At 36.2% G+C, this 10,623-nt stretch overlaps 1 protein-coding gene across 1 annotated transcript; it reads right to left on the bottom strand.

The window, feature by feature from the left end:
* Positions 1-7,770: 7,770 nt before the first annotated feature.
* LOC136842303 (52 kDa repressor of the inhibitor of the protein kinase-like) lies at positions 7,771-8,875 on the bottom strand. Its single transcript, XM_067109562.1, has 2 exons — positions 8,781-8,875; positions 7,771-8,089 (listed from the first exon to the last, which is right to left on the bottom strand). The coding sequence occupies exons 1-2, from the start codon at positions 8,873-8,875 to the stop codon at positions 7,771-7,773; spliced, it is 414 nt and encodes a 137-aa protein (XP_066965663.1).
* Positions 8,876-10,623: the final 1,748 nt, after the last annotated feature.

Below are 10,623 nucleotides of genomic sequence, written 5' to 3'. Positions count from 1 at the left end.
AAGGCCTGCTGACATGTTTGCAGCCATGGGTGGTTGCACAGTTTTCCAATGATAGATTTTAAACAGGCTTTCCAACAACTTGAAATGGATGAAAACTCACAACACATTTGTACATTGAACTCACCATTAGGGCTGTATAGGCCAAAACGTCTCCCTTACGGTATTGCCAGTAGTCTTCCCTTATGGCAACAAACTATGGATAAAATTTTCAACAATATTGACAATTGTTTTGTATTTGTAGATGATATTCTATGTGCAGGCAAAGATGAAAAAGATCTACTAGGTAAATTAGAAACAGTCTTAAAGAGAATGACAGAACATGGTTTAACACTCAGAAAAAATAAATACAGCTTCGTGGTCAAGTCAGTGGAATATCTTGGATTTAAGATTGACCACCAACGTTATTCACAAAACCGATGATAAGTTGAAAGCAGTAAAAAAGTCAGAGTTCCCAGTAATGTAGAAGAATTACAGGCTTTCTTAGGGTTTGTTACATTTTATAGCAAGTTCATTTCAAATCTTGCCACCACAGCATCACCACTATTTGATCTACTCAAGAAAGGTGCAGAATAGGTTTGGTCAGGTGAATGTCAACATGCATTTGAGAGTATTAAGTGAATTACTCTCACCAAGATTCATAACACATTTTCAGCCAGACTTGCCAGTAAAGTTATGGCGATGCCTCATCAGTGGGTATGCGCGGTGTTAGCTCATGTCATGCCAGATGGAGTTGAAAGACCCATCATTTGCACAGTACCTTAAATAAAGCTGAAAGAATTACTTTATCAAATAGAAAAGGAGGACTAGCTCTCATTTTGGTGTAAAAAATTCCACATTTACTTGCATGAGACTGAAATTTAGTTTTTATTCAGAACAAGCCATTATTGGCTTTCTTGGTCCCAAAGTGTTTTTCCACAACAGTAGCAGCAAGATTACAATGATGCAGGCAGTGATATTGGCAGCCTAATATGATTTATCTATCATCCCACAACAAACATAGGCACTGCTGATGACCCCCACCCCCTTTGTCCAGACTTTAACATCCCTTCAGCTCCAAATGTCCATGAATCTAATGTTTTGATGATTGAAAATTTGTCAATTCCATTAATCCTTGAAATTGCTGAGAAAACAAAGCAAGACCCAGTTCTTCAGAGTGTTACAACAGGTCACAATATTATAGCTAAGCAAGAAAATTTAAAGCTTTTTCTCAGTTTGGTCAGAATGTTTTTAGATGTTCCGGATGTATCATGAGGTTGCTAGAGTGGTCATTCCTAAAGCAGTGTTCAAACTAAAGTCTTCAAGAAATTCATGCCCAAGTTAGGCATTGTAAAGTCCAAAGTATCGCCAGGTCATTTGTATGATGGCCTAATATTCACAGGGATATTGAAGCATTTGTAAAGAACTGTCAGAATGCAATGCATTTCAGAACAATCCTCAACCCGATTCGTTTGCATCCATGGGAGTATTCTTAAAAGGCGTCAACGTCTCCACTTAGACTGTTAAGGTCCATTTTAGGACATTACTGTCTTATAGTTGTAGATCTTACAGTAAAGGCCTGAAGTCATTCCTACAACAAATATAACAAGCAAATACCATTAAAGTATGCATGACACTTTGGCAACACATGGCTTGCCTGAAGGGATTTTCACTGACAACGTGCACTACATTTTTTCGGAGGAATTTAATAACTTCTTAAAGTCAAAATGGCATCGGACACACTACATCATCTCCATACCATCCTTCTTCTAATGGAGAAGCTGAAGTTTTGTACAAACCTTCAAGCATAACATTAAATGCACTGGTGCTACACAAAATGCAGTAGGCACCACATTGCAAATTTTATTACAATGCAGGGCAATGGAACATGCAACAACAGGGCAGGCCCCATCTTTTTATTAATGGGAAGGAGGATGAGAACCAAGTTAGATTTAATGGTCCTAATTCAGGCTAAAACAAAATAACAGAGGATATAAACAGATGGAAAATATGGGGCCTGTGAGACAGTTCAAGGAAAATGACACTGTCATGGTACGTATGTACAACGATAACGTTAAATGGGTACCTGGTATAGTTAATAAATATAGGGCACCTTCATTTATGAAGTAGAGGTTCACGTGTTGTTTACAAAAGACACATTGACCAGTTGCAAACCAGTATCCAAAACTCGGATGCAGATTCACAGCAGTCTGCAGTTGAGAATTCTGAAGTGAAAATTCAGATGCAGATTCACAGCAGTCTGCAATTGAGAATGAGAGTGATTTGGAGAGATATCCAGCAAGAGAAGTATTCCACTGGAATGCAGATTTGATTTTTCATATACTGTATCTGTTCTTTTATTTTTATAAAGGGAAGAGGTGTTACGATCAGCAGTGATATCCTTTCTGTGTTTCCATGCTATGGTTGAAGTTCTTCAAGTGTTTTGTTTCAGTAAAATGGATTGCTCATGAATGTGATGTTTGTATTCATGTATTTTCACGCTTCTGTAAATTAACTTTTTGTAGTACATACTTATCAAAGGGAATGGTTCTGTTTTGTAATGTTGTGAACTTTAAATCGATACACCCACCCAGTGTTAATTTTTCGAATCCCTGACATATGGCCTCTAGTATATATATAATACTTCTCAATCACTCTCACTGCCTAGGCTTCGTTATTATGGTTCTTTTTAGTTTTACAGTAATTTGCACGATTTTGCAGACTTTTGTAGACTAATTATTTGGATACATATGGAAAGTATATGCACAATATTCCAAAATCATACGTATATCTTTAAACTAAAGGGTGAAATTAACTGTCTGAACAATAGGCCTACAACTTCCCATTATTCAAGTTCTTCACTAAGAATGATGGATTTCTAACACAATGCTACCTGTTTTTAACAATTATATATCACTGACACTACCGGTATAGATATAAAAAGTAATATATCCAATATATATAGATATAAAACTAATAAATAAATAAAACAGACATTAGGTTGAAACATTTTATTGGATATCTAAAATACAGAACAATGAACTACAGGTATTTTACTGGATGCTTGGGCATTCTATTGAGTTTTTCCCCATTCAAAATGCACTTGCAGACTAGTTCTTACGTAAAACATACTTACACAGCTACTAAAATAATAATTTAACTCCCTCTAAACAGTACACTATTTTCCCCATTAAAAAAAAAAAAAAAAAAAAAAAAAAAGTTATACTCCACAGTTTTCCAGGAATGAAGGCACTGATGAATATAATGACGTTGATAAAGAACACTGGTCTGTTAATGATCATGATGATTTTTGATAATAAATTGGCGATCATATTTTGAATTTAGTTAGCTTTTTGCAAATCTGTAGGAAACTGCAACCACTAATGTTAAGAAATTATTTATAATAAACACCACTAGAAGACGAGAAATTACAATTGAGACTATTGTTTCTAGTTTTTCTTTTATCCAAAGGGTGAATGTTGACAGTTAGGCTATTATGAGTGAATATTGACAGATAGGAAATATTATGATGGAGTATTGACAGTCAAGGGATTATTATGAGTGTTTAACCGAGACCACCGAGAGACAAGGCCTGTTCGATGTTTGTGACGTAAGCAACGGTAGTCCGAGTCACTAGCAATGATTACCTTGCGAGACGAAAGAAATGTAAACAAAACATCACTAACATTGACAATTTGTTATTTACCAGTCATGGTAATAAGTTAATTTCCTTGATTTTTTCGTCTACACTAATTTGTGTACACCAAATAATATTAACTCGAAACATTAGTTCCAATATAGTATATACCGAAGTACAAACATGTTTAATATTGTATTAAAAATGTTTATACATAGTTTTCTTGTCAAATGTTTACGGCAGTGCATTGGTTTACTCTACTATATGTGAATGAAATAGCTTAATTATTGTCTTTACATACAGCTATTATTTTTAGTTGAAGTTCCTAAGGTTTTCTCTTATCCTATTATATCTCTTCATACAGCTATTATTTCATAGGTAAAGTTTTTAACTTTCTCTTTTATTCAACTTTTTGTTAACTACTAATATAGTTATTTTCTTGGGAACAATAATTATTCAATAAAACGTTAGAGATAATATTATTAATTTTGCTATTTTTTCTGTACAATGACCTTCATTCCTTATTAGAGCAGCATATTTATTGTTCAACCTTTGACCTTTATATGGGGATTTACATTCATTGTTGTCCATCAAATGTAATGTAAAATTTTTTGGACATAACTGCAACTTCTGAATAAAGGGAAACACTGATTTTTTTCCAAGAGTTAGTAAAGTTTGAATGAGATACTCAATGATTATTTGTAAATTAAATGAACACTGTTTCTCAAGGTGGATGAGAGAATGCTTTTCATGATAGTTTATAATAATGTTTCAAGAGTAAACTATCTTCTATCTCATGAAAGTTTTTCAAAGCTGAATGGTGCATAATGAATTTCATTTTTAAATATATGATTTCCATCAAAGGAGAAACGGGATTAACACTGTTTATTTGTATCTTTCTGTATTCCAAGTATTTCTTTGGTGGTACATCTCAAAGCGTACTGAATTTCCCCTTTATAATCAAAATAGTAGTTTCAAGGGAGTTTTATCCACCGTCAGTACCACTGTTTTGTCACTGAGTAGTTCTTTTGATTTACATTTATTCTTAATGTACACGGCAAGAAATTAAGATACAGTCATCCTTTAGATTTCATTCATCGGAATTTTCATTTTTTCTTACAGAAAAACATAACCTCGGTAAATTTACTCTAGAATATGAAAATACAATGCAAATTATATCATATATGTTAAATCTGCAAAAACAAAACGTTCAGATACTTAAAAACACCATGCATGTCCGAAGTAATCAGAATTTCTCAGATGACTTCGTTCATAAAGATCTAAAAGATAGTGTGTGGATATCAGTGTAGTACTATTTATCAGAATGGCAATATTTATTTTTCCGTTATGGACAGGCTTATTATTGCATCATCATACGAGGTAGTGATAATTTTAAATTTTATTCATATTTGTATTTCACGGTGTTAAAAGTTTCTTGGAATTAATGGGAGTAAATGTTGCTGAACAGCCACGGTAATTGTTGACCAAATCTATTTAAATCTGCAAGAGCGTTCTCTATGATGTGTGTGAGGATTGGCGGGAAAACACAAGTAACTGAACAGTTTTTGACGTTGCCAGATTCTCTCTGCTTGCCATACTCTTTGTTTTAAATTCTCTCTCTCTCCCCATCGCTAAAACATACTATACAAATATAATATAATTTATGACATTTAAAAAAATAATGAAATAAGTAGCTCTCAAGCATATAGGCCTAGGCTTATTACAACAACTCTCTCTCTTCCATTAAAACATGCACAAAATGAGTTTCGTTCAATCTCTAAAAAAAAAATGTAGCTAAAAATCAAGGTGGGTGAGGTTGCTTTTCAACAGCAACTTTCTAGTTCATCGTAACATTGCATTCGTTCCTTTATTGTTTCACATCGCTCAGATTTAACTCTTTGATTTCACTATGGAAGATCGATTTCAACGATGATGCAACATTCCGTTCATTGTGGTGTCATAAAATTCATTTGTATAAGGTTAATGGTAGGTTACGTCAGTAAAAATTTTTATTTTGCTCAGAACTGTCGCTGCAAATTACAATTTGAACGACAACTGTAAAGTTTACTACTGCATTTAAGTATCAATGATGTCAGAATCGTAGAAATGATTGAAAGTTATAGGAGGTCAAGCAAAAAACCAACACACTAAGACTGAAGTCCCCTTTCTAAAGATTATGATTAATATTATTGAGCAATATACTGTATGTCCAAAGATTTAAAAACTGTATCTTCACTTTTCTTGAGGGTGTATATCAGAAAATTTGAGTCATTTTGTTCTGATGCTGAGGTAATTACAAAACAAAGAAGACAATATTAGCAGGTCTGATGAATAATCAAATTTATTCAGTCATTATATAACTGTAGTTGTTCAAATATGAATTTCAGCAGAGGCAAGTGTTGACTGATCATCTAAAATTAATGCCAAAAAAATGAAATCCATTATAGTGATTCCTATATAACAGCAATGCTATTGCAGGTTTTAGAAATACACTCAGCAACCAGCTCTCTGCAAGTTATTCAATATCTGCTCAATGATATTCGTATCATGAACTTTCTGTAGGAATCTTTAAATCTCTCAGGTGCCGGAAGGAGAAACATGAACAAAAGATGTACTTACAGTTAGCCTTCACTGTAAAGGGTATTGTGTAAAACAATAAATTTCAATTAATCTGTACATCAACTGTTCCTGTGGAAGAGGAAAGATGATCTTTTAATATCTGTACATGTATATATAACTGAGCATTAAAACATAGTAATGCCATGAGGTTAGGTTAGTTATTGACATCCCTTTTGTTTTGTACCTGTAACCCTAGAATACTAGGCCAGTTTAATTTTATTCACCTTAACCAATATAGGTCCAGGAAGGTTTGTCCCCTGTTTACCTTTGACTACTGGCAACGGTAACTTGCCTATTTCCTGATCACTATACTGTACAGCCACTTATTCTGTGATGAACCTATTTTTTTTTTGGGAAGAGCTTCTATGTCTGTGCCATTTCCAAAGCTCTTGCTAAGTCCTGCAATGTGAGTTCTGAGACATAGAGCTACATTGGGAATTGTTTGGAGGCTAGCCTATGTTAGATTCACATTTATCGGAAGACTCCAGCCACCTCCCACATTATATTTTATATTTTTCTTCTAACAAGAAACACATCAAAACAAAAAAACTTCATCTCAATGCATGACCTTGCAAATGCCTAATAACAGGGGAAAATAATTAATCAAATTAAGATTTATAAGGTAAGACAATACTAGCCTGCCACCCCTCCATAGATAACTGGAAAACTGTAACCAGTAAACACCCATAGATTACGTTAGGGTTGGTATTTTTAGGTTCTTTTAGTGCCCTATCATTTCCTAGCATTTGTGCATGAAAACCCCAAAATGTTTTTCTGCAAAAATGGCTAGCTGCAGGCTTTGAAATGGCTGGCTGGAGTCTTAAGAAAAATTACCATTAGAGTCTGTTAAGTCTAGTTTATATGAATTTGTACTAAAATTCAATCTAGGCTAACCCAGTCTTTCTTTACATTGCGCTTTACCTTGTGCTGGACAACACCTACCTAAATCCCTTTTCAGGCTACAGCCTTCTTATGCTGTACCTGAGGGTGTTAGGCTATTGACTTGCACGGGCCTAACTTATTTACCTTTATCGGACAAACCTAACTGTATGTTTGTTTGCACTCCTGACGTAGGGCTGGTTTCAAGAAGTGTGATGAATACAGACAATATTGCAGATTTTTATTCTGTGGAATGGAATGGAAATGAAATTTATGGCTGGGGAGCCAAGCACTGGAATCCAGAGGCAAAAGTCAAATACTTGTTGCAGTGAACTTAGTGTTGACTTTACCTACTTACCACAGTAAGTTCGTCCAATAAAACACACAAGATATATCCGTGGCACGCTACTTCATTACGGCCTGTAAGTTTTACGGTCCAATAAAAAAATAAAACAACGGAACCACGAGAACCCCTCCTACTCAACCGATGTAAGGGAAGGAAGATCGAGAGAAGGAATCGCTAGCTTCGGACTACCAGGGTCGACGTCATCACGTCATGACGTCATATGCAACAGGCCTGGTCTCTCGGTGGTCTTGGTTTAACTGTCGATATTTATTCAAAACATTTCCTTAGCTATATATTCACCGATAATACTCCCTTACCAAGGAGACCCAACAGGTAGTCTACCTGAAACTTCACTATTGTCTTGATTATTATAAATCCTTCTCTTATTCTTAGGCAGAGGGGGAAGAGCACGAGGTGTTGGTGCTTTCCTTTTAGGAGATCTAGCAGGAGGAGGATTTGGCACACCAAACAAACTTGGAACTGCATTCCACACCAAGCTGTTCTTTTGAGTGATGTTCATAAAGCTGGAGTCACTAAAGTGGTTAGTGCAGAGGCGTAAATTTTTGTAAGCATAATCTGCTGTTACTTTCATAATGTCTTGCAGTCTGCAAGCTTGAAGCCACATTTTCAGTCTATGGGAAGAAAAGAAATAACATTGGTTTATTCTATGTCCAAAAAGGAGCTGACGGGTATGTATCAAAATAATATCGCCAATTTATTATCAATGTTAACATCCTGATCATTAACAGCACCAGAGTTCTTTGTTAACAACAACATTGTCAATATTACATTCATCATTGCCTTCACGCCTGGCTGTGGAGTGATTTTGTTTTACTTTGGAGAATAATACTTTTTAGAAAGAGTAAAATTATTATTTTCCAGCTGTAAAACCATGTTTTATGTAAGAACTATTACGTAAGAACTAATCTGCAAGCACACAAATATCTGTCACAGGCAAGTGTGAAATAACTAATGAAATCCCTAGGGAATTTCGGACATTCGCACTCCAGATAGCCTGTTTAATTTTTCACCGCAAACACCTCCTCTACTCTCTGGTACACTATACAGTTAAGTATATCTTAGTTTAACCAGACCACTGAGCTGACTAACAGCTCTCCTAGGGCTGACCCGAAAGTGTTTTAACATAATTATACAGTATTGCACACCAGTTTGTTCAAGCAGTGCACAGTGTAGCATGCTGGCAATGATGTTATGCTAGCTGACAAATCTGAAGTGATATGCTTTCAGTATTCAACATAGCTGTGCATCAAATTGATAATAAAAGACGGTCTGTGCTATATAGTCAGCAAAGATAAAACTCACCTTTCAGGATTCTTTGGAAATCGGAGAAACGACTGATCCTTATTCCACTTGGAGTTATTGGAGCAATTCGGAGCTGAACAGCCTGTAATCCCCATCATAGCCACAAGTGGGAGCCAATATAATATAGAAAAACAGATGGAGCCAATATAATACAGAAAAACAGATGAACAAGACAGTATCTCACACGTATTTTTCGTGACCCTTGGTCGCCAACTGAAGCTATTCCTGCCTGCCGCATGGCGGCGCTGCTGTACGCGACGACCAGGCCGCCCATAAGAGTGGACAATCCTTAAATAGTAAAGTATCGTTGACTTTAACCACGCGGGATGAATTCCCGCGCACTCTGTAAACAGCTAGCAAGAATAAAGGACATGCTGAGCACGTCGTCGTATTGTTCTCACCGCGAATGAACGAAGATGCGATAGCCTGAGTTATGCTAACTGAATACATCAAACCATTATTTGCGTATGATAGACAGTGTCACTAATGAAAATATTTCTCCTTCGACAGGTGAGAGTTAACTTAGCTATGTTCACAACCTCACATATATGTACCTGTCCTGTTTTGTGTAGAGAAATAGTTTTGACCTCGGGTCACTTGTAAATTTTGTACTGACGTCCGCACGCCGCTTTATAAGCGGGTCGCTTCCTCAATAAACTACTTTACATGCTGCTCTAGAAGCAAGAGCCCGTGCTGGCACAAGGCCAGCTAAATCTAAAACAACAACTCAATAAACTAGCAGTACTTGTCGGACGTTGTAAAGAACAGCAACCCCAGAGTACCTGAGGGTTGTTTATCTTAACAAGCTAATATTTGGGGTGGCTGATGTTAACAAGCTCATTCTGAGGATGGCCAATCTTTACAAGCTTGTTTAAAGAATTAACAAATTTTAGCAAGCCTTTTTTCTTGGAGGAAAAGCTACAGTTTACAGTTTAGTTCTCCACATATATTTGTTAAGAGAACACCCTTTAGTTATGGCTCGTCCAACATACCAGGATGTTATAAAACCACTTACAGTTGAGGATCCACTGCCAGTTATAAACTGGATGAAGCAGCATGGATTATTGAGGATTGAAATGAATTGCAGCAAGTGTAAGACTGCAATGAAGTGGACAGGATGCTCATCAATACAAGATAAATACGTATGGAAATGTCAGCAGAAAGACTGTGCAAAATACAAACAAACCACGGCAATTCGTAAAGACTCGTTTTTTTCCGATCAAGATTGTCACTACAGAAATGGATAGAAGCAATATTTTATTGGTGTGAAGATATAAGTGTTACTCAGGCTGTAAATCTCTTGAATCTTTCAAGAGTAACAGTAGTAGACCTGTAAGGTGTCAAAGAAACGAGCAGGTAAAAGTTACTGCTACTTTATTACAGATCCAGGCAGTTTATATAGCGGCCGACTGGCCCACGACCCGTGAGAGACAATGGAATTGACTGTGACCTGAGGTCGAAACAATAAACAATAATATGCAGTGAACGAGTACAAATTACAATACAAAACATACAGAACTACAATATGGATACAGTCTTGATGCCTGTGAATGAAGAAACATGTGATACACAATGTGTGGCATTTGTATAAATATGCATAAAGTAAAAATGGTTAAAAATGCGTGACCTGGCACGTTTTAGGCGTGACTAATTGAGTTTGAAGAAAATGGGAAGTCACCAAAGAAAACATGCTCAGCGGAGACTTAATTAATGGCGTCGGCGCCGATGTGGTGACTTTACAAATACTCCCCCCAAGACAAGGGACGCGTCTGACTAATCCCCTGTATCTGCTGGGACGCTGAAGGGTGCCGGCTCCTTGAAGATAACGGAGGGGTCTCCCGCC

Source organism: Macrobrachium rosenbergii, chromosome 10 (assembly GCF_040412425.1).
Source record: "Macrobrachium rosenbergii isolate ZJJX-2024 chromosome 10, ASM4041242v1, whole genome shotgun sequence".
Classification (NCBI taxonomy): domain Eukaryota; kingdom Metazoa; phylum Arthropoda; class Malacostraca; order Decapoda; family Palaemonidae; genus Macrobrachium; species Macrobrachium rosenbergii.
Note: the sequence above shows the minus strand (reverse complement) of the source record. Positions and strands in the feature narration are given on the sequence as shown.

Bases quoted from the DNA above. Each gene is read 5' to 3' on its own strand.
- LOC136842303 (XM_067109562.1), bottom strand. From the start codon at position 8,875: ATGGGGATTACAGGCTGTTCAGCTCCGAATTGCTCCAATAACTCCAAG. The intron at 8,090-8,780 runs GTGAGTTTTATC...TTCTTCCCATAG, and splicing joins TTTCCAAAGAATCCTGAAAG to ACTGAAAATGTGGCTTCAAG.